Source organism: Octopus sinensis, linkage group LG25, assembly GCF_006345805.1.
Source record: "Octopus sinensis linkage group LG25, ASM634580v1, whole genome shotgun sequence".
Taxonomy (NCBI): Eukaryota; Metazoa; Mollusca; class Cephalopoda; order Octopoda; family Octopodidae; genus Octopus; species Octopus sinensis.
Window position 1 is genome coordinate 12,199,111 of NC_043021.1, and position 25,592 is coordinate 12,224,702.

The window sequence follows — 25,592 nt, forward strand, 5'->3', positions numbered from 1 at the left end:
ATATATATATGGCCTGATGAAGCCTTCTGGCTTCACAGACCCCAGTAGAACCGTCCAACCCATGCTAGCATGGAAAACGGACGCTAAACGATGATGATGATGATATATATGTGTGTGTCTGTGTTTGTCCCCCCCAACATCGCTTGACAACCGATGCTGGTGTGTTAACTTCCCTGTAATTTAGCTGTTTGGCAAAAGAGACCGGTTGCATAAGTACTAGGCTTACAAAGAATAAGTCTTGGGGTCGATTTGCTCGACTAAAAGCTGTGCTCCAGCATGGCTACAGTCACATGACTGAAAGAAGTAAAAGAGTAAAGAGAAAGAGTAAAAGAGGTTTAAATACGATCATTTTAACCCAATCAAAAAAAAAAAAAGAATTTGGAAGCTGGTATTTTGTGCATGGTAGCTGTAAGAAGTATTAATGAATTCTAATAAATAAAGTCATGTGAAATGTTCGAACAGGCATGTCAACAAAAGAAAAAATCTGAATGATCTTTTTTTATTCATTTTCCAAAAAATTACAAATTGTAGTTCAGTTCATGTAAGCAATTAAAACACTTTTTGTAGCAAAAATAAAAAAAAACGGAAGTTTGAGATATACTCAAGGAGTTACTTCTCAAACAAATCTGGAGTGTCGTAATTCTGACAAGGCACCACGTAAAGAAAAATATGTCTGGTCTTGCAACACTTCTCTGAAAACCCACTGCTCAGCTATCCTCAGTTGTATTGATGTCTTGTAAAGACTGTTCCATCTATCTCAGCAATCTTCTCAGGACTGCCTATCTGAAACCGGGTTGCAGAGGAGGTCCCTTGCACATATTTCATGAACATAGCTATTGTAATCAACAGCTGTGCAGTGGCTTGTCCCCAGTTCTTCAACACGGAACCAGACTGAAGTCAATTCTTTGACCCATGAGTAAAGGGGAAAAAAAGTAGCACAGCCCTAAGAATAAGGGTGCCACCTTCCAACCATGTATCTTTTCTGACTGACCACACTCTCGTTGCATCCTTTTCGGGGGCACCACCTGTAATTTTCTTGTGAAGCATCTTCTTGTTCATGTATGTAATTTTCTTTTAGGGACAACATCCTTCTCTCACAAGTAAGAAACCGCATCCTCCTTGGTTTTCAATTTCTCCATCATATTCAAAAGGATAATTGAGTTGGCTGTGTTCATATTTCTATTTTGGTTGAAAACACTGTTCAAAATTATGAAAATGGGATAGTGAGAGGACAGCAACTGAAAATATTTGTTTCACAAAAACAAAAAAAAAAGAAAAGAAACAGGTGGAAATGACAAAAATGAATTAGTACAAATATTCAGAAAATAGGCACACATCAAAGAAAATAGACAAGTAAAGACAATACACATGGTTGTTGTTTTAAGCAGGCTATACTTCGTTTCGTTACTATGGAAACAGACACCAATATGTCTGCGGTTTTTGATTGGGTAAAAATTACCCAAAATTTGCAAACTTTAAAAGCTATTAACTTTTTATTTATTAGTTTATTGCCAAAATGAATTTCATTTCCATAATTAGCATACAAAACTATATTGGTATGCCAAATTTGAAAACAATTGGAATTAAATTAACAGAAAAGATCAAAACATGTGTAAATAATTTTAAAATCTCTTTTTGAAAAAAAAATCAATAAACATATATATTTCAAATCCTTGAATCATTCAGTTTGTATTTTTTAAATCAATTTTTTAAGTAAGCAGTAAAATAGAAAAAATTATTTTAAGACCACTTTAAAAAAAATATTTTGAGACATTTCAATCATTACTTTTATATTTTTTTTTTAATGAAGTAATTTGTTTTTGAAGTAAATAGTGAAACAAAAAAAGGAATATTTATTTCAAAAACCCTTTGATCATTTGGTTTGTATTCCCTTTTTTTTTTTTGAAAAATGTTTCTATTCTTTTTTAATTCATTTTTCTATTTCTTTCTGTTTTTTTTTTTTCCTTCAAGACTCTCCGATCAGCCACAAAAAACATAAAAAACACAAAAAGAAACACAAAAGGCGCAAAGAAGATTTGCTTTCTGAGCCCCATTTGCCTGCTGCTGCTGTGTCGGACAGCAAGCCATCGATCAAACTGAGGATTCGTCTTGGAGGGGAAACTTTATCTTCCAAAAAGTTAGTTTCATTTTCATTTCCCCCTTTTTACACAGTCTTTTCTTTACCTTATATCTGTTCATCAGCTTCTATCCAACCCCTTTTTTTTACTCTCTACCCCCCTTTTTTAACCTACCACCCATTTTTTTTTTTACCTTTTATCCAATTTTTTTTAAACTTCTGCCCAGCTTTTGGCAATCCTTCAGCATTCGTAGACGATTTCATTCATCCTCGCCTCTTTATATATGTCACAATGAAACGTTATGTGGGTGAATGACATCTACAGATACTAAAGGATTGCCCAGCTTTTTTTTTATATCTTCTACCCAGTTTTTGTCTTACCTTCTATTTGTAGCATTCAAATTATTCTGTCCAATGTAACGCTTATTTATTCACATAGTTTTGAATTAACCATGCATTATCTCATAGTCTCAAAGTTTCAATGAATATGATTGCTTATTTTTAGAACGACATTGTAGGGTATGTCTGAGAGACCAAATCTGACAGGCTTGAACATAAAACAGGTACAATGTTTTGGCCAGATATGACCTGTTTAAATGCAAAAGAGTTAAAAATGCCTCTCCTTTCCTTTCACTTTCCTTACATCTACACAAAAATCTTAAATTCCCTATTTTCATTTTTACATGAAATATAAAAAAAAAATACTACCTTGAAAGACGTCATCTATATTATTTAGCTCTCTCTCCAACCCCCCATCATTTAGTGGGAATTGGTGGGAATTCTCCAGTTGCTTAGACTGGCTGAACTTTTTTCAACACCTGACTATCACCCTCTAATTTTACTTCTTTCTTCTATATAGTTTGCCGTTTCCACTCATTTGGGACCTAAATATTTTAATTCAAATTTTGTTAAACGTAGAATTTAAGTAACTCTGATTTGGACTGTGTCTGTTGCATTGCTGTTGTTGTTTAGTTCTTTGGTCAGTACTGAACAAAGGCATTCATGTCATGAACATCCTTTTTATGTAGGTAGTGGTATGGGGTTGTAATTTACAAATACATTATTTGAAGCCACCTCTCCTCTCTCTCATCTCTCATTTTTAAAACAGTGGGATAGGATTTGAAGGCAATTTAGCTGCTATTTCTAGGAAGTCATGTGACCATACAGTGTTCCTCGTTGAATGTAGGTTTTAAACAATTATTTTCATTTTTTTTTTTACTTCACCTCCAAATATGCATTCTTATATATAGTTGTATGTATGTGTCTGTGTCTTTGTGTATGGCATATGAAAATAGTCTTTGTGTATGGCATATGTGCAGATGCTATAAGTACTGAAAATGTGTAGACATAAATAGGCTCCCTCAAATGCTCTGGAGGGATCATTAGAAGTAGTAAATAGCTTCCGTTACCTAGACAACAAAGTTAGCAGTGGATGAGGAACTTCTGAAAATGTAGTTGCTAGAATAAGAATGAGCTGGGTAAAGTTCAGAAGGCTTCTACCTTTGTTGGTAACTAAGGGCCTCTCCCTTAGAGTGAAACACAGATTGTATGATGTCTGTGTACGTACGGCAGTGAAACATAGGTTATGAGTGCAGAGGACTTGCAAAGGCTTGAAAGAAATGAAGTTTGCATGCTCTGCAAGATGGGTAATGTCAGTGTGCACACATGGCAAAGTGCCTGTGGACATACTAACCCCAAGATTCCGAGTTCGATTCCAGGCAGTGACCTAAATAATAATAATAATAACATCAAAATGAGGAATAAGACCCAGGTTTGAAATTTCCCCAAGACACCTGATGAAGGCTGGATGGTATATCAGCCGAAACATTGTGTTAACAACAAACAAGATGAGGACAAATATCTGTCAAATGTAAATAATGTAAATAATTCCTCATCTCTTAAATATAGAACTGTATCGGATGTTGTGTGCAAGAGAGAAGATTGCGCTTGTTTGTTTATGTGATACATATGGATGAGGACTTATTCTTTGAAAGCTTAGTACTTATTCTATTGGCCTCTTTTGCCAAACCACTAAGTTACGGGGGACATAAACACACCAGCATCGGTTGTCAAGTGATGTTGGGGGGACAAACACAGACACACAAACACACACACGTATACGTATATATGACGGGCTTCATTCAGTTTCCATCTACCAAATCCACTCAAAGGCTTTGGTTGGCCGGGGTTATAGTAGAAGACACTTGCCCAAGGTGCCACGCAGTGGGACTGAACCGGAACAATGTGGTTGGTAAGCAAGCTACTTACCACACAGCCACTCCTGTCCCTATATATATATATATATATATATAATATTTATATATTATATATTTATATTATATATATATATATATATATATATCTATATATATATATATATTTATATATATATATTATATATATATATATTATATATATATATTTATATATATATATATATTTATATATATATTATATATATATATATATATATATTTATATATATATATATATTATATATATATATATATTTATATATATATATATATATATATATATATATATATATATATATATGAAATCAAAATAAGCAACAAGGATATCCAGAGGTAATGCAGTACGATCGTCTCATGCAACTCCATTTAATTGAACAATGCAATCATTACATCAATTTAAAATGTAGAGCAATCTTCAGCTGCACAAAAACATAGAATTTAATTAAATTAGAAGGGCACATTAGTATAATTTTACTCCAAATCTCCAAGAGGATAAGGAGATAGACAAAGAACATGTTTTATCAACAACATCACAGTTGTAACTGAAATTTTTTCCAAAGAAGACACTGCTTTTCACTGATTATTTCTGTTATATAGTTTTAATTACAGAGGGGGTGGTCAGTTTTTTTTATAGGCTAGTTTATCAAATCTGAGAGAAGACAGAGGGTCGTATTAGTTTGGGGTGGAGTAGATAGACATTCTACCATGGCATAGTCATAAATCAAGATTTATTTGAAGCAATGTCGGGAGGTTTAGTAAGAGAATACTTCAAACAAGATGTTGGCTGCTATTAAGCAGACCAATGCTAATGGGACAGGGGAAATCATAGCATGTATTACTACAGTTAACTTCTATAAAACAATGCTGCTATATCATCCTCATCATCATCGTTTAACATCTGCTTTCCATGCTAGCATGGGTTGGATGTGTGACTGAGGGCTGGCGAACCAGATGGCTGCACCAGGCTTCAATCTTGATCTGGCAGAGTTTCTACAGCTGAATGCCCTTCCTAATGCCAACCACTCTGAGAGTGTAGTGGGTGCTTTTACATGCCACCGGCACAGGACCAGCCAGGTGGCACTAGCAACAACCTCACTCGAATCTTTTACACATGCCACCGGCGTGGGTGCCAGTAAGGCGATGCTGGTAACGATCATGCTCGAATGGTGTTTTTTACGTGCCACTGGCACAGAGGCCAGATAGCCGCTCTGGCAACGATCACGCTCGGATGGTGCTCTTAATACCCTACTAGCATGGGGCTCGAGTGCCAGTAGTGGGATGCTGGTAATGATCACGCTCGAATGGTGCCCTTTATATATATATATATATATATATATATATATACAGATAAAGTTTAGGGTTATTCCAAAGATTATTAAGAAGAATATTTATGAATTTATGTTTCTTCCACCCTTAATGCTACCAGCCATGGAGGTCCTGTAATAACAGTCATGGCCACTGCCTCTCATCCTGTAAGGTATATATGCATATGTGTATCATCATGATCATCATCATTTAACGTCCATTTTCCATGCTGGAATGGGTTGGATGGTTTGACAGGAACTGGTCGGCTGAAGAGCTGCTCTGGCTCCACGTCTATTTTGATATGGTTTCGATGGTCGGATGCCCTTCCTAATGCCAATCACATTACAGAGTGTACTGGGTGCTTTTACACAACCTTGGCACAGGCACTTTCATGTGGTACCAGAACAGGTCTTTTTACATGGCACCAGCACCTACAAGCCTGCAGGAGTAGGACTGGTCAGCTGAAGAGGAATGTAAGGGACATGTCTTGTATGCAAGGACAACCAAAATTTTACTTAGCTTGACATGTCTTCTCAAGCCCAGCAAACCGCCAGAAGTCTCGGTCTCATATATATAACATATGGGACCAAGGGTGGTTATTGATGGGTTTGTGTCAAAAGGGTTATGCTATCAGTTATTTTACTAAATCCATCGCTATTTTTAAAATGTATTTGTGTATGCATGTGTGTAGAGTATAATCTGCCTTGGGTATGACAATAAGTTGCATCCTAGAGTGAGGCCCCAGTTGTGGTGTTGTGGGGAACATTAAGTAACCCCTTAATTACCATTACCCCCAAGTCCATTCTGATCTGGAATGGTAGTAGCTATCAGGGTCTCATCTATGGGTTAAAAAGATTTTCCAAGGGAAGAGGAGGCTCCCAATATTTTTGACAAAGCTGTGGGGGAAAGCAGCTCTTCTAAGAGAAAGATACTCTGACATAAACCTTACAGTCAATACTGTGCCAGTTGTCTTGCAGTGTTTGTCACAGGAACCTACTATGGTAACCGAAAGAGTGACAAAAGTGTTGTACAAGCTTCTATCACTTAAATCCATTGATGTATAGATGTCTCACTGTTGTTTCTGTGAGATGGCTACATATATATATATACATACAAAAACATGTGTGTATATATATGTGTATATATGTCTATGTATGTATGTATATATATGTCTGACTGTGTGTGTATGTATTTATATGTGTGTGTGTATGTGTAGACACAAATTGGTTCAACAGTTAAGAAGTTTACTTTATTGCCATGAGTTAGTGGGTTCAATCCCACGGCATGCCATCTTGGGCAAGAGTCATTTTCTGTAGCTACAGGTTGACCTATTATGTGTAACTGGAAACGATGTAGACACCTGCCAGGTGGATTATACCTTGTCATTTAAAAGGTGCAGCTTTGACACACTCTGTGTCATACTAGTTAACCCTGAGAATTACGCATGGCTGGGTACGCAGTAAAAAAATTTGCTGAATAGCTGTCTGGTACCACTGGGGTCTGATACTGCATGCTATCTCGAGAAAGTGTCTTCTACCATAAGCTTTGAGTTAGCTGATATCGTGTGAGTGGAATTTGGTAAATGGAAACTGTATAGAAGCCCATGTATGTGTGTGAATGTAAATTATGTATTTATATAAAGACCTGGCACTCTGTCGGTCATGTCAATGAGGGTTCCAGTTGATCTGATCGACAGAATAGCGTGCTTGTGAAATTAACATGCAAGTGGCTGAGCGTTCCACAGACATGTGTACCCTTAACGTAGTTCTCAGGGAGATTCAGCATGACACAGAATCTTTCCTTTTCTCCTCAAGACACAAGGCCCAAAATTTTTCAGGAAGGGGGACAAGGGCACAAAGTACTGCTGGAATTGAACTCATGACTTTACGAATGTGTATCAAATACCCTAACCGTTATGCCATACACCTTCACCACACACACGTGCATGTGTATATGAAGGTATGTACCTTTTGCTGATGTATGTTTACATCATCATGAGTGATGCAAGCATCTGTAAGAAAATTGGATGATGAAAAAGGGCGGTGAGCTGGCAGAAACGTTAGCACACCGGGCGAAATGCTTAGCAGTATTTCGTCTGTCTTTACATTCTGAGTTCAAATTCCGCCGAGGTCAACTTTGCCTTTCATCCTTTTGGGATCGATAAATTAAGTACCAGTTGCGCACTGGGGTCGATGTAATCGACTTCATCCCTTTGTCTGTCCTTGTTTGTCCCCTCTATGCTTAGCCCCTTGTGGACAATAAAGAAATAAGAAAATTGGAGGATAAAAAAAACAAACACAAAAAACAGCGCTCATTTTGACTGATTTAAATCCATTGAGATATTTTTTTCTGCATTTCCTTGTTGCTTTTACCATCAAAATTGCTGTGAATCAGTGAGTGGTCCAGTTGGGAATCTATTACAATATGAATAATAAACTTTTTATTTTAACATATGTTGCTGGGATTTCTAGGGAATTTAAGAACAAAAGAAAATAACGATAATAATAACAACAACAAAAACAATAACAATAATAATAATTATAATATCATTTCTAATCTTATTTCTGTAGTAACAATGTTTTGGTTAATAAAAATCATTAACCGCATTTTCAACTGTCATATTATTGCATATTTATATATCTATATTCTTATATATGTTTAATGGTGTATATAATATAGGTTTGTACTGAAAGATGATAGCAACACCTCTTCACTTAATGAATACTCACCAACAGCTGTTGCTAAAATGAAGAGCGGTGGTAACGCTAAGTAAGTTCGTTAACTATTTTTGTTTCATGTTTGTGTGTTGGTGTTGTTGTTTTGCCCGCAGACATCAAGCCTAGCCCAGCACGGCTGACCTGGGGCTTTACAAAGGCATTCCAGCCTTTTCCGCTCTGTCTTTTATGTATATCTAGGACTAATGTCATCCAACTTTTTTCCTTTCTGTTTTAGTTTTTTAAAATGGAAAGGTGTGATTTTGGGGGTTGCTTGGCTGCTGTTTTTAACAGGTCAAAGCAGATGTTACAGAGCAGTGGCGCTCAAAACGGTGTGCTGCTTGCTGCTGCACACTGACTTCATCAGAAGGCATATGTAGGTGTGTTGTGGGGTTTTTGAAAATATAATTTTTAAGGTTTTAGCAAAATTTGTACTAATGCTTGAGTATTCTGGAAAACATGTTATTCAAAATTTTTGACATACACAAATATTACTAATAAGATGAGATAAGCATCATCATCATCATCATCATCAACATCCTCATCCTTTTCATCATCATCATCATCATATTATTATTTAACATCCTTTTCTGTATGCTTGCATGGTTCAGACAGAATTTGTTGAAGCAAGTTTACCTTGGCTGGATGTCCTTCCTGTTGCTAACCCTCACCTGTTTTTATAAACAAAGTTAATATTTTCTCCTCATGGCTGGACATGTTCCCAAGGAAGACTGCAAACGGATAACATAGGTTGTCTGGTGGTGACACTTGTTTACAGTAATTATGCCAAATTGGCTTCAAATTCTGGCATAAGGCCAGCTGGTTTGGGAGAAGGGCTAAGTCAATTATATTGACCCCCCCCCCCCACTTCCCCAGTGTTTGACTGGTACTTATTTTATTGACCCTGAAAGGAGAAAAGGCAAAATCGACCTCAGCAGAATTTGAATTCAGAGCCTGAAGACAGTTGAAATGCTGCCAAACATTTCACCCGGCATGCTAATGATTGCTATCATACAATATTAAAATATAGAAAGGCGACGAGTTGGCAGAAATGTTAGCACACTAGGCGAAATGCTTAGCAGTATTTCGTCTGTCTTTACGTTCTGAGTTCAAATTCCACTGAGGTCGACTTTGCCTTTCATCCTTTTGGGGTCGATAAATTAAGTACCAGTTGCACACTGGGGTCAATCTAATCGACTGGTCCTCTCCCCAAAAATTTCGAGCCTAGAGTGGAAAAGAATATTAAAATATGGAGATGCAAACTCAAATGCACATACACACAAGCACACCATTTTAATGTCCACTTTTCTCTGCTTGCATGGGCTGGATGGAGTTTATTGAGGCAGATTTTCTATAGCTGAATGCCTTTCCTATCATTAACCCTCACCTGTTTCTAAGGAACGTTTATGGCGAGTTAATGCGGAAATTACAACTCTTATAGCCTGACAATGAATTCTCGTTATTTGTACTTACCATCATAGGTTACGTACAAACAAATTTGCATGAAAGCCTAGAAATATTCAGTTTCATGGAGAAAGAGCAAAAGAAATGACCAGGATTTTCCAAATTCAATCTATTAGAGTTGCAGTGAAAATTTCTAAGACATTCAAAAAATTCTCCATCTGAAATTCTTATGAGAATAGATGCACACACTTGGTTGTATGCATCGACAGTTCAACGAACATAGCAACTCAACCACATATTTACAAACACTGGCAACTCTCTCAGCTCAAAGAGTCTTGTTGCTATATTAGTGACTGACTTGCACTCTCTTCAGTTGAACTTGAATAAAACTCATACTTGAAGAAAAACCATACACACATATATATATACACACAAACACATGACTGGCTTCTTTCAGTTTTTGTCTACCAGATCCACTCACAATGCTTTGGTCAACTTGGGTTGGGCTATTGTAGACAAGACCTTCCCAAGAAGCACACTTCTTAATCATACAGCTATGCCTTTGTCTTAAGTGATTAGTTTCAATATTTTTTCTAGATTTTTCTCTATGAAAGACCTTCCCTGTCATGTGCACCAGTAGTTTTTTTTTTCTTTTCTTTCTGTTTACATTTCAGAAGACCATGAAATGCAAAAGGTAAAGTTCAACTGATGTAGAGGCTGTTTTATAATATAGGTACAATATTGATTTTCCAGAAGCTTTGGTTCGAAAATACCTGGCTGTTGTTGTCGTTCCTTACTACCGCCTCCAGGTGCTCAGCTTCTTCCGCCCAGAACTTCTCCTGGTCATCTGAGATGGCATTGTTACGTATCTGGTTGAGCCGGTGGTACTCATTCATGTTGCTATGCATGTGAGCCTTGTGGCAACAATTAATTATCTCCAGCATCCACATTGAGATTCAGGGCCACTTGGGAAGAAGTCTTGGGTTTACTAGGACATCACGTGTAGACTTGTTGACACTTGATTTGGAGATCCCTCAGTTGTCAGTCTCATTCTTGGCCAGGGTGCCAAAGCGATTGGTGATAGAGCATGTGAATGTTGAGGTGATGTTGGGATCACAGAGACAGGATGAGTCAGGGTGAGGCTGGTACTTCAATGTTTAGTTCCACAACCATTCTAGATTACTGGTTTTTCCAAACTAGAAATGATCATCTTGGTTAGCACATTCTAAATTAGATAAATATTAAATTTATTTAAATAATTAAACGAAATGCAGGTATTTGTACAGCAATATAAATGATACAAGTTTATTAATACAGTACTGTGGTTAAATGGCCATGAATTTGAAGATCCTGCTTATAAATTCTTCTTTTTCTTCTCAAATTCGTTAGCTGGCGACTGGAACGGGGGGCTGCCCTCTCAACCAATATGCTGCTGTGAGTGCTGTTGGATGATGGACTCTGATTTATGATGTTATTCCAAGCTTTTTGGCCCATGTCACTTGCTCTAGCATGCTTGAAGTCAAGGCGCTGTGAACTCAAGTCTTCCTCAGTTTGCTCTGCCCATGTTTTCTTTGGTGCGCTGCATTAGATTCTCCAGTGTGTGAGTCACTGCTTCCACAAAAGTCGGTGTGGTAGTCTTCTGGTACTCATCCTGCAGACATGGCCAAACCACTGCTGGACTTGGCCCTCAATAGTCAGCTGCAGCTGGCATTGTTCTCAGATGTATATTAGTGCAGAATATAGGAGGTTCCAGATCAGTGTCTGGAAAATCCGTGTTGTATCTGTATATGCCTTTGTTAGATAAATATGTTGAAATGTAACAAATATTACTTTGACTAATAGATGTCACAAACCAATAACGGGGAATCTTTATATGGTTGAAATAGCAGCCAGGTTCCCTCTTACCACACAGCTATGAACTATAAGTAACCCTTGTTAAAGTATGCCTGAAATAATATAGGACAGGCTGTTCACTGCTGGAATGTCTTTTGATTAGGATATTGTTCTGCTCGAACAGGGTTAACTTGGAGGTTCAATAACAACATATCCAATGACTATTGAATATCATATAGGGATGTCATAGTTGTGTGGTTGAGTGACATTAAAAAAACTATGCAACAAATCACTGAAGATTTTTATGATTCAGTGGTGCTGTCTGCATGAAAGGACAATAGTCAAGTTATTGTTAATATGTTTAATCTAGTGAGTGTCACAAATCTAATCTAATAAGAAATAATTATGCAGTAAGGGAAAAGATGACTAACTTAGTGACTAATATTGTTTTAATCATTTTGGCAAGTATGGGAGACAACTGTGGACATGTTTCAATCTTTTTTTAGACCTTTTCAGTGAGTCAAACTTTTCTGTGCTTTTAATAAGGCTGATACCTGTTTGGAGTTGTGTCCCTTACTTATGAAATGACCTGCTCAATGGCAGATATTTTAAAATTGTTTTTTTCCGCATAGCATAAATATTGATTTATGATGTACATTATTCAAATATGTTAACACAAGGCCACAAATTTTGCAGAAGGTGGGGTGGACTGTGGTATAGTTGGGTATCTTGACTCCAATACTTGACCACTACATGTTTTATCTCTTCTGGAAGAAGGAAAGTCAGAATGGACCATGTCAGGATTTGAACTCTGAACTCAGAAGTCAGCTACTAAATACAATGAAACAAGTTGTATGTCACATTACAGATTCTGCCACTTCATCAGAAATTGGGTGGTTGATGGTGGAGTTGTTAGCATGTTTGTTATATGTTGCAGTATTTCCTCTGGGTCTTTAATATTTTGGGTTGAAATCCTGCTGAGCTGAACTTTGCCTTTTGTTCCTCCATGGTCAGTATTGATTTCATTAGAAATCAATATCACATGTTAATCTTGCTCAATATTTACTTCATATAAGGTGGTGAACTGGCAGAGTCATTAACATGCAAGACAAAATGCTTAGCAGCATTTCATCTGACTTTACATTCTGAGTTCAAATACAACCAGAGTCAGTTGTTCCTTTCTTCCTTTTGGAGTCAATAAAATAGGTACCAGCTGGGCATTGGGGTTGATGTAATTGACTTCCCCCTTTCCCTAAAATTGCTGGTTTTGTGCTAAAATTTGAAGTCAATATTTACTTCAAATGCAGGGCTTTCTCACCCCACCCCTATGGAATTGTACTTGAAGTACCTTCTTACCTTAAATGTTGTGACAGTCAAGCAAATATTCTTTTTGTTGTTTCGTTGCAAGTAAGCAAGTTCACTTTAGAGTATTGTGTTTAACAACTTTTTCTTCTCTTCATTCCTTCAGGCTGGCTTCCCTGGAAGACGAACCGGTCGATGTTGATGACACCCAGTTACCTGATCCCTTAGCGTCTGCTATCCACCCCAGTTACTTGACTTCAAACAGTATAATTTCTGGCATAATGGCACCAAGTATCAACCCATGGGGATCATCGAGTGAGTATCTAACCCTTTAATGTTCAAACCGGCCATACAGCCCAAATATTCTACTAGGAATTTGTATCATCGAACCAGGGTTGGTTTCAGGTGGGTTGGTATAAAAAGATGTAAAGTTGATCTGATTGACCACTAATAATTTGCTAGCATTTAGAGTTTTGTTCTTATGCTAGAACTTACTATTTAGGGTGGTGGGTTAGCAGTCACATGAACATTGGATAAAATAGCATATTGAAAATATATAAGATTCATAGGATAAAAAAAGGATAAAGACCCTTTCTGAGTCATGTAGACTCATGAAGGTTTGTTTCCTGCTCAAGAACACAACGCAACACCCAGTCTGGAAACGGAACCCATGATCTCACAATCATAAGTGCAACACCTTAACCACTGAGCCATGCGCCTTCACCTGTGTGTGTGTGTGTATAAATTTGGACTTGGATATCTTATGTTCCTTTCTAGACAAAACATCATCAATTTTCCCTTTGTCAAAACTGATAACAAGCAAACAGGAAAGAGACAGTGATTAGTAATGCCACACCCTGGAGGAATGAACAAAATGGCGGGAAAATTCCATCACATTTACACAAAAGTCTTTGGCTCAGTGTTTTTTTTCTTTCTTCTTGTAATCAGTTATAAAGAAGTTAATATTGATGAAGTCATTTTGTCTTGAGAGGAACACAAGATATTCCAGTTCAAATTTTGAAGTTCTCTGTACCTGTGTATTTTTCATTTTGAGATTCTAAAATTAAAGTGCCACATAAAAAGCAATGGTGTGGGTGCTGGTGCCACACAAAAAGAACTGGTGCTGGTGCCATGTAAAAAGCACCCAGTACACTCTGTAAAGTGGTTGGCATTAGGAAGAGAACCCAACAAAGAAGCCAAACTAAGACAGACTATGGAACATGGTGCTGGCCCTGGCCTTGTTAGTTCTTGTCAAGCTGTCCAACCCATGCCAACATGGAAAACGGATGTTAAATGTTGATGTGATGATGATGAACCTGAAGAAGACATACTGTCAAAATATTGTTCAATCAAATAAAACCGTTGATCTGTATTTATCATCATATTGTGTTCGTCTTATGGTGTATATCCCTTTGTGCAGAATTACATCACTCTTCGTAAATTACTGCTACTAAGATGGCAAGCAGGCAGGGTTTTTAGCATGCTGGTCAAAATGCTTAGCAGCATTTTGTCCATCTTTATGTTCTGAGTTCAAATTCTGCCAAGGCTGACTTTGCTTTACATCTTTACAGGGTTGATAAAGTAAGTACCAGTTGAGCACAAGCGTTGATGTAAACAGCTTACCCCTGCCCCTAAAGCTGCTGACCTTGTGCCAAAGTTTGAAACCTAATGGCAAATAATAGAAATCATCATCATCATTATTATTATTATTATTATTATTATTATTATTATTATTAACCCTTTCATTACTTTATTTATTTTGAGATGCTCTGTATTTCTTTCAATTACTTTAAATACAACAAAGAGTTTAGTAAAATAACTCAGTTTTCATTAAGCTAGTGTTAGGAACATAAATTGTGATAAAGGTTTGGTGTAAGATTTTAATTCAAAACGTATGAAAACAAGACATTTGTACCCAGAATCAGAGCCAGTTTCAGCCAGGCTGGTATCAAAACAGTTAAGGTGATAAGCTGGTAGAATTGTCTGCACATTTGATAAAATGCTTAGCAGCATGTCATCCATCTGAACATTTTGAGTTCATATTCCGCTGATGTCGACTTTGTCTTTAATCCTTTTGAGGTTGACAAAATAAGTACCACTTGAGCACTGGAATCGATGTAATCAACTTACTCCCTCCTTCAGAATTACTGGCCTTATGCCAAAATTTGAAACAATCGTTGTTGTTGTTATGATCATTGTAGTCATTTAATTGGTTATATAAGAGTAATTCTAATGTTGTTTTTGTCTGTTTATTCCACTAATATCTTAGTTGACTTTGATATGACTCCTGAGAAAGTTGAAGACACACCTGAAGACGGAGAGGAGAAGAAAGAGGAAACTTCTGATGAAGAACAAGCCTGGTTGGATGCTCTGGAGGCTGGTGAACTGGATGATTTTGGTGAGATCCGCAAACCTAAAGATCCAAACTTGTTGACAGCGAGACAGGTGAGTCAAGGAAACTATTTTTTCTTGTTGTTTTTCTTTTTTTTTACTACAACGTTTTGTTTACTTCTCTTTCGGAATTGTAGTTGATATTACATTTTTGCCAATTCTACACTTTCTCTCTCTCTTTCTCTTGAAATATATGGTGGGGTTGTGTGTGCATGTGCATGCATGCGTGTGTGTATGTTTGTGCACACATGCACATGTGTCTGTATTGTCATCATCAGAGGAAAGTGGAAGGGGAGGGGCAATGGGCCACAAACCCTGGAGCAAATGGTGTGCTCAGCTACACCCTGCAGTGATGACAGTGACAGCGTTGCTGCAGAGAATGGCCAGCGGCACTCACTGCTGCAGCCGCTCCATCTTGCAGGTCCCATAATTCAACATTGAATCAGTGACGCCAAACCAGTCGTAACCATTATCTGTTCGGTATGTGTGTGTGTGTGGGGGGGAGTGTTTCTGTGTGTTTGTGAGAGTGTGTCTTTTCTACATTAATACTTTGAACTTATTGACCCTTTTCTTTTAACCAACAGAGGGCATTGCTGCATGGAAAACAAGAACAAGAACTTCTAGAGTTGCCATCAGGTAAACACACTTAACCTTATTCGCTGGTGTATAACTTGCACCTTTTCTCATTTAAAAAAACATTTTAGAGGAAACCCCTGTGTGTTATATACAAAGTTACTTTTTTATGTAAAAGAGTAAAACACTCCTTTCAGTTACAAATGACTATGGGATTGCACCTAGAAAGTTCCCCTCCGAGGCATAAGTCTGAGCAAGGTTGTTTATGGAAGACCAACAGTTGCTCATGCGTGCCAGTCTCCTCTCTCCACACCACTGATGTTGTCCAAGGGAAAGGCAAAGGCCAATACAACTTGATACCAGTGACACTGCGACTCATTTTTACAGCTGAGTCAACTGAAGGAAGGGGAAATAAAGTGTCTTGCTCAAGAACACAACATACAGCTTGGTCCAGAGATTGAACTCACTACTTCGTGATTATAAGCCTGATACTCAAACCACTGAACCATGTGCTTTCACATACCTCTGGGCTTCTTGACATGTTGTGTGACTGATCAAAAAGGAAGAGCTTGCTTACACGGTGTCGTTTGTTTCTTGTTTCCCCATGTAAACCCCTCCGAATTTCCCAAACATGTTTGTTGTTTGATTAGACCAAGGGATTATTACCTTACTGGAATAGAAATGGGTGTTAGTGACAAGAAAGACATCTGGATATAGAAAAATCTACCTCAACATACCCTTATCTGACCCATGCTAGCCTGGAAAAATAGATGTTAAAATGATGGTGTGGCTGTGTGGAGGTACTGGCATGGGTAAGAATTTCGCTTCCCAACTACATGATTCTAGGTTCAGTCTCCCTCCATGGTACCTTGGGCAAGAATATTCTACTATAGCCTTGGGCCATTTATGAGTGGATTTGATAGGTGGAGACTGAAAGAAGCCTGTTGTGTGTGTGTGTTTGTCCCGCACCACTGCTTCACAACCGGTGTTGGTATGTGTGTGTCTCTGTAACTTAGCAGCTCAGCAAAAGAGACTGATTGAATAAGTACTAGGTTTTAAAAAAATAAGTCCTAGCATTGATTTGTTTCAATAAAACCCTTCATGATGGTGCCCCAGTATGACCACAGTCAAATGACTGAAACAAGTAAAATATAAAAGATATACGTGTGTGTATGTGTGTCCCGCCACTGCTTGACAACCAGTGTTGGTTTGTTTACATCCAGTAACTTAGCACTTCAGCAAAAGTGACTGATAAAATAAGTACCAGACTTAAAAAGTTAGTACTGGGGTTGATCTGTTCGATTAAAATTCTTCAAAATGGCTGAAGACTGAAGCAAGTAACTGATAAAAGATCTATATATATATATAATATATATATATATATCTGTCTGTCTATTTATCTACTTATCTATATACATGTGTGTGTGTGTAATCTTAGTATATTCTGTGTATGTGTTTGTAGGTTACAAAACTGTGGAACTTACAGAAGAACAAATACAGAGGCGCCAACAACGAGCTAAAAAACGACGGCTACAAGCACAAGAAAAGAGAGAGAAGGACAAGGTAAGGAAAATAACTTTACGGGTTGGTTGTTCTTGCTGTGTATTAATTAAGCTGCCTTCTTGTCTTTAGTTAGCTCTGCACAAGCTGACGTATTGGATTGCAGCTAAGTTCACTGCCATCAATTCATCACAGGTGAATTCACTGTGAAGAAAGTTCATGGTGAGGAAAGTTTACCGAGAAAATATATCCATAGTATTTCACCATTAATGTGGTTGGATAGCCAAACTTGCAGGCGAGCCAAGAAGTTGAGCCTACCACTGGACTAAGACCAGTAGAGCAAGCCATTGTCACATGGTGGTCTACGCAGTGGGGGTAGTATTAGGTGTGAAATGTCCAGGTTACTGTCCACCTTAACTTGATGCACCTCCACACTATAACAGAACTTGGTTAGCATAGGCCTCTCTACTGGTTTCATCTTTTGATGGTTTAACTCTCTGGGGACACCCAGGCTGATTGATCGACCCAAGTGATACAAGCTGACAGGACATCGAGGCCAATCCATCAGCCAGATGAAACAAATGTTGTGAATGGTTGGTTTTGAAATGCAATAGCTAATCAGAGATCGTCTTTCAGTATATGTATCTCAATAGAAAAAAATTTTGGCATTTTTGGCTACACATACCAAAACACTGCGTCTCTCAAAAGGGGTTAAACATAGGAAAACAACCACATCAGTCACTATTTTGGTGTATTCATGTGTTTTGTTTGTTTGCCTGGTGTCTAAATGGTGGAGCAGGAATAGAGTTAATGTGTTTTTTTTTAGGCTGGCGTTGCTATACAAGTTTGTTACGTGGCTGAGTTTTCTAAATAAATACATTGTTGCGCATTTTTCGACATTGATCGATCTGTTGATATTGTTGCTAGTAGAAAGTTGGCATGGTTCCAGGTCAGAATTACAGCTGAACTACACAAAACGAATCGTGACTTGTGATGTGAATACATAGCTGAGCAGTTAGTTGTACTGAAAATGTGTGTGCATGTATGTGTACATTTGTGTATATACATTTACATACACACACACACACACACATATATGATTGTTAAACAGGACATCAAACATTAAGGCAAGATAAACATCTCAAGTCATATGCAATATTATTACAGGAAGAAATTCAAAATCGTACAGCTGTTTCTGGGTTAGCCTCAAGTATGGGATATTCCGTCATCAGAGACAAATTGGTGGGGGAAAAAAATGGAAAAAATAAATAAATAAAATATTAGGGAAAAAATATATATAGATATGTGTGCATACATATATATATATGTATACACACACACATATGGTGATGATGATAAAAAAGAACTTGCTACGGAGGAAACACAGGTGCAGGAGTGGCTGTGTGGTAAGTAGCTTGCTTACCAACCACATGGTCCCGGGTTCAGTCCCGCTGCGTGGCACCTTGGGCAAGTGTCTTCTACTATAGCCTCAGGCCGACCAAAGTCTTGTGAGTGGATTTGGTAAACAGAAACTGAAAGAAGCCCATCGTATATATATATATGTATGTGCATGTATATCTTTGTGTGTCTGTGTTTGTCCACCAACATCGCTTGACAACTGATGCTGGTGTGTTTATGTCCCCGTAACTTAGCGGTTCAGCAAAAGAGACTGATAGAATAAGTACTAGGCTTACAAAGAATAAGTCCTGGGTTCGATTTGCTTGACTAAAAGCAGTGCTCCAGCATGGCCATAGTCAAATGACTGAAACAAGTAAAGAAAAGAATACATACAAGCCCTCACATATACATGTGTACACACACACGCACACTGTATGTACATGCAGCCACACACACAACAGGCTTCTTTCACTTTTCATTTGCCGAATCCACTTGCAAGACTCTGATCAGTCCAGGTCTATAGTTGAAGACACTTACCCAAGTTGTCACACAGTGGAATTGAACCTGAAACCATGTGGTTTGAAAGCGAACGTCTTTAACCACACAGCCATGCCTAAAAATAGTTATATTCTAAAATTATCATGCAAGCCATTTTTCTTTTTTACTTTTTTTTTTACCTATAAAGCCTTCCTGTTGTTGATGGTGCTAAAAAAGATTCCTTATGATGACAATCATCATCATCATCATCGTTTAGCATCTGCTTTCCATGCTAGCATGGGTTGGATGGTTCAACTGGGGTCTGGGAAGCCAGAAGGCTGCACCAGGCCCAGTCTAATCTGGCAATGTTTCTACGGCTGGATGCCCTTCCTAACACCAAACACTCCATGAGTGTAGTGGGTGCTTTTTACGTGCCAGAGAAGGCTGGCAAACGGTCACGATCAGATGGTGCTTTTTACATGCCACCGGCATGGAGGCCAGGCGAGGCTGGCAATGGTCACGATCGGATGGTGCTTTTTATGTGACAATGTTGTTAATATAAATAATAATTCTTTCTACTACAAGCAAAAGGCCTGAAATTTGGGGGAGGATACTAGTCAATTACATCAACCCCCAGTGTTTCACTGGTACTTGATTTATCGACCCTGAAAGGATGAAAGGTAAAGTTGGCCTCGGCGCATTTTGAACTCAGAACGTAGCGGTGGGTGAAATACTGCTAAGCATTTCGTCTGGCGCACTAACGATTCTGCCAGCTCGCCGCCTTGTTAATATAAATTATAATGTTGAGTGTTGTTATTGATGATGACAATGATGATAAAATTTTTCCCATTCTGTCTTTCTTCACAGAAACAAACCCTTGAAAGATTATTAAAGAAACAGGAAACAAAAACCAAAGCACCAAAGGTAGGTGATTCGATTCTTCTGGTTTGCTTCTGGACATTATCACATTTGGTGTTGAATGAAACAGCATCAGAAGACATCCTTAGGCTTTTTTAGGTTTTCTTTCCAGAGCCAGGAAGTTCTTGAGCTCCTTGTTAGCTGTTGACGTTCTGTTCTTCTCAAGTGTGGCCCACACCTGAGTACTGCTTATGTGACTGGGTTAGTATTGCTACACACACACACGTGGTCATAGACATGCACAGTCATAAAGATACACACACACACACGCACGCATGCACAATATCACAGACATACAGACACTTAAGCATAGACACACACACACATACACAGACATTTACTCATGCACGTAGACATACACATACACCTGCATAGACATATGTACGCACTTAAACATATATCTGCACATAAACACACGAATAGACATACACGCACACACATTCACATATATGCACTCACACAGACATACTCATGCATTAACATACATACACGTCCACATAGGTACACACATACACACACACATTCCAAAGATTTAGGGTTTTATTTTTCTTTCAAACACTCATATAGCAGCAACAACCTTGGTCTATATGTGTTTCTTGGAAAATTGTTTGTTGCTTGTGCTTATGTCCTAGATCCAGCTGGTCGTCATGTGAACTATTCCCCAGAAATGATCTGACTTATTTAACACTGGGTTATTCTATACATACGAGGTGGTATCAAAAAGCTCCTGGACTAGTTCCGTAGCGCATGCCAACAGATGGCAGCACATGTTTGTGTGCGCAGTGCGAGCTAGTTGTGCTGAATGACATCGCTGTGTTTATTTCACAAGTTGGGAAATTTGTGTTTTTGTGATCACATGCATACTGTAGTCTGCGAATTTTGTCATGAACAGGAAGTTGGAAGCAAAAGCCAACGTGAAATTCTGCGTTAAACTTGGGAAGTCTGCTACAGAGACATTGAGCATGCTTCCGTAAGCTTACAGCGAGAAGGCAATGAATTGTACACAATATTCAAGTAGTGGCGGTGCAATGGCCCAGTGGTTAGGGCAGCAGACTCGCGGTCGGAGGATCGTGGTTTCGATTCCCAGACCAGGTGTTGTGTGCGTTTATTGAGCGAAAACACCTAAAGCTCCACTAAGCTCCGGCAGGGGGTGGTGGCGATCCCTGCTGTACTCTTTCGCCACAACTTTATCTCACTCACTCTTCCAAAAAAGCTAGCATGGAAAGCGGATGTTAAATGATGATGGTGGCGGCGACGACACAAATCATTTTTGCAGATCGTTCAGCAAAAGCCGAATGCTCACACGTCGTCCATCATTTTGGCAGTAATGAAGAATAGTAGTATGATTTTATTTTTTTCGTTTAATAATTTCAGTTTAAAACCAACAAGCGGACTGACATTGCACGATACAGCTATGTGAATGGAGTATCTGGTATTTTCATTTCCGTACCAGCAGGATTTGATTTTCCACTGAGATCTAAAACACGAACTGAGTAAGTATTCACACTATTTACTGTATTGGTTTCTGCTTGTTTACTAGATCTTCCTCAAATCGCACCCTTCTCTCTGAAGGAAAACACAAATGAAATAATGTAGTCCTAGACATACTCCTAAAAAGATAGGGTTAGTGTTGGTCATGGCCTTTGATTGGTTGCTTTTTTTACATTATTGGAGCGAAAAGGATTAAGATATTTTCAGTTACGTAAAGGTCCTAATAAAGTAGGTTTAATAGGATTACCTCAACCTTTATCAGATGCAATTAAATTATTTAGAAAAGAGTATATTAAGCCTACCTTAGTTAATTATTTTCCCTTTTTAGTTTGTCCATTTTTAAGTTTATTTTTTGTGATAATTTTCATCTGCCCGATGAAAATCATCACAGGTGAACTTTGTCAGGATTAACTTCAGACTAAAACATTCTATGAGTGGAGGTGCGTGGCTTAGTGGTTAGGTTGTCAGCATCATGATTGTAAGATTGTGGTTTTGATTCCTGGACCAGGCAACGCGTTGTGTTCTTGAGCAAAACCCTTCATTTCATGTTGCTCCAGTTCACTCAGCTGCCAAAAATGAGTAATGCTGCGATGGACTGGCGCCCCATCCAGCTGGGGAACACATACGCCATTGAAACCAGGAAACTGGGCTCATGAGCCTGGCTAGGCTTTAAAAGGGCGCATTTATTATTATTTTTTATTTAAAACACTCTATGCTGTAAAAACCATGCCAAAGCTGATGTAGAACCCGACAGAACCCTCCGACTCATCTGTTCTTGTCAAACCATCCAACCCATTCCAGTATGAATATAGGAACATTAAATGATGATGATGATGACAACAACAACAACAACAACAACGAAGAAGAGCTCAGTATTTGATACTGTTCTTAAATGTTCTCATTGTTTCTTTCAGCCGTCCCAAAACTGTGTTGTGTGGAGTACGGCATTGTAACAAAGTTCGGAAATATTCATGCTCTAAGACCGGTGTTCCACTATGCAGTTTACAGTGTTATAAGAAAAATTTACAGTTACATAAAGTTGCTTCATAACACGAGGCGATGTGAGTTTCTTTGAAAATAAATTTTACTTTTATATATAAAAAAAAGTTTTGTTTTTTGTTTTGTTTGTTCTTTTGTGGTTTTCTTTAATATATTTACAGTTTTGTTGTTGTTGAAGTATTTACTAACAGCTTTTTTACATTCTAAGTTCAAATCCCATTGATTTTCTTTCAAGTTTGATAAAATAAGGTACCAGTCAAGAACTGGGGTTGATTAATTCCCCTCCCCTCAAAATTGATGGTCTTACACCTATATCAGAAACTGATGTTGTTGTAACTACTACTACTACTACTACTACTGCTGCTGTTGTTGTTGTTGAGTGAGAGAGCAGCACATGCCATCAAAGTGACACTAGGGTACAAAAATATGAAGCCCAGTATACCCATCATGACTACCTGTGTGTGACATGGTGATCTCATATCAAGATATACAGTACACAACCTTGCAGGTGGGGCCCAGTTACAATTTTCTTTAGGTCAAGTAGCCCATCCTGCTCAAAAGGTCCCTGAATAAGGGCTGTTTAAGGATGTTTCCTGAGGGGAATTATTCAAACCCCAAAGAATTCCTCTCAGCACATGGCTATGATGCTCCCCCACTATTTCTGCTCGTGATCAGAGATGCACATATCATCAGCCACTAAGGGACATGTTCAGCTGGTTAAGGGCAAACAACTTACAAGCAAATCTGTGGTATTGAGCAGAATATTTGCTGTTGCCCATCTTTTATATCAAGACAGAACAATGTACACGAAAACACTTCCTACCAGTTAAGATCAGAAACCATGAGAGCCACTGCCAAGTACTGCATCAGATTATTATTATTATTACTAAGGTGTCAAACTGGCAGAATTGTTCGCATGTCAGGTGAAATGCTTTGTGGTATTTCGTCTACCACTATGTTCTGACTTCAAATGCTGGCATGATCAACTTTGCCTTTCATCCTTTCAGGGTTGATAAATTAAGAACCAGTCAAGTGCTGAGGTCGATGAAATCGGCTAGTCCCCTTCCCCACAAATACCAGGCCTTGTTCCTATAGTAGAAAGGATTATTATTATTATCATTATTATCATCATCATCGAACAAACATTGGAGCAAGATGCAGCCCCCAAGCTAGCAGAATCATTGGTATGCCGGACAAAATGCTAAGTAGTATTTTAGCCACTTTTATGTTCTGAGTTTCAATTCCACCAAGGTCAATTTTGCCTTTCAACCTTTCGATGTTGAAGAGATAAATACCAGTTGAGCACTGGGATTGATATAGTTGACTTACCCCTTCCCTCCAAAATTTCATGCCTTGTGTCTATAGTAAAAAAGATTATCATTATTATTCAGGTTACTGCCTGGAATTGAACTCGGAATCTTGGGGTTAGTAGCCCGTACTCTTAACCACTACGCCATATGCCCATAAAATGACTTTGCTATGTTTTGTGTTACAACAAGTAGGTGAAAGACAACAGTATCTGAACATGGTGAAAAATCAGGAGCTCGTCCATTATGGTCATATTTGAAGAAGCAAAGGTCTGGGAAAATGTTATCATGGAAGGAAGAGTAGAGGGCTGGCAGAGAAGGCAATGAATGGGTGATTTACAGAGCTGGTTGGATAAGAGTGACCAGGCAGCTGGAGAATTGATGCGTTCATTGTAGTGTTATCAATGCCCTACAGGAGTACTGTATATGATATTGATGCTTAAGATAACATTTTGTATTATAAGAACATACATCATCATCATCATTTAATGTCCACTTCTCTGTGCTTGCATGGGTTCAGATGGAGTTTATTCGAGGGAGGTTTTCTATGATTGCACAATAGATTGTGCTGCTGTGTGTACTAGATAACTAGTGATGAGATAAATGTAAGAACCTCTGCACCGTGTAAAAACATGATGATGATAAATGGTATTACATGCATTCCTCAAGAATAACATGAGATCAGAAATCTTCATACATGTGTGTGTGTGTGTATTAAAAAGTTCCTGGACTAGTTCTGTTGCATGGCAGCACATGGTTGCATGTGCAGTGAGAGAGAGCAGTGACCTTCATGTGGCAGTGTGCTATGTGACATTACTGTGTTTACTTTGCAAGTTGTGAAATTTGTGTTTTCGTGATCATGTGTATGCTGTAGTCTGTGATTTTGTCATGGACAGGAACAAATCACCAATGTGAAATTTTGCATTGAACTTGGGAAGTCTGCTACAGATATATCGAGCATGTTTTGGCAAGCTTATGGTGATGAGGCAATGGTTCATAGGCAATACTTTGAGTGGCATGGGCACTTTGAAAGCAAAGGAATGTCCCTGAAAGCCCTGCCATGAGCGTCACTCCCAGAAATGTGGAGAAAATTCATCAGCTTGTTCATGAGAAAACATCAGAGGACAATCAAAGACGTTTTGAAGCATTTGAGGAAGGACATTTGGCAAAAGCGACCAGATCAGTGGAGCAAGAAGCATTGGATTCTTCGTGGCAACAATGCACCTAGTCACCAAGTTCTCCCCACTTGTGAGTTTCTCACCAAAAACAACATGGTGTCATTTCTGCACCTACCCTATTCTCAGATTTAGCAACTGCGGGACTGCCATCTCTTCCCTAAGATGAAAATGCAGCTCAGCGGTTGCTGTTTTAACAGCGTTGTCAAGATCAAGTGCAAATCGCAGAAGGTCCTCAACTCACAGAAGACAACTTCCCAGCGGATTCCAAAAGTAGCAGGTATGTTGGGACCGCTACATTGCTGTGCAAGGTAACTTTTCCAAAGAAGATGATGTTCAAACTTGTGCCGTCAAAAGTGACAGCTAATTATAGTATTTTATAGGTGCAGATGTGGCTGTGTGGTAAGTAGCTTGCTTACCAACCACATGGTTCCGGGTTCAGTCCTACTGCGTGACAACTTAGGCAAATGTCT

General features: G+C 38.4%; 1 protein-coding gene across 2 annotated transcripts in view; it reads left to right on the top strand.

The window, feature by feature from the left end:
• The window catches only part of LOC115224340 (INO80 complex subunit B), a 34,367-nt gene extending 11,631 nt beyond the window's left edge, over positions 1-22,736 (top strand). Inside the window, exons 2-10 of one of the 2 annotated variants that reach the window (XM_029795212.2) lie at positions 1,972-2,137; positions 8,317-8,406; positions 13,057-13,205; positions 15,160-15,335; positions 15,866-15,917; positions 17,317-17,417; positions 20,097-20,153; positions 21,522-21,640; positions 22,553-22,736. In XM_029795212.2, coding sequence (XP_029651072.1) covers positions 1,972-2,137; positions 8,317-8,406; positions 13,057-13,205; positions 15,160-15,335; positions 15,866-15,917; positions 17,317-17,417; positions 20,097-20,153; positions 21,522-21,640; positions 22,553-22,688 — 1,046 coding nt within the window. In that variant the 3' untranslated portion in view covers positions 22,689-22,736. The remainder of the gene's footprint in view (positions 1-1,971; positions 2,138-8,316; positions 8,407-13,056; positions 13,206-15,159; positions 15,336-15,865; positions 15,918-17,316; positions 17,418-20,096; positions 20,154-21,521; positions 21,641-22,552) is intronic. The other variant, XM_036513364.1, reaches the window with a different exon arrangement.
• Positions 22,737-25,592: the final 2,856 nt, after the last annotated feature.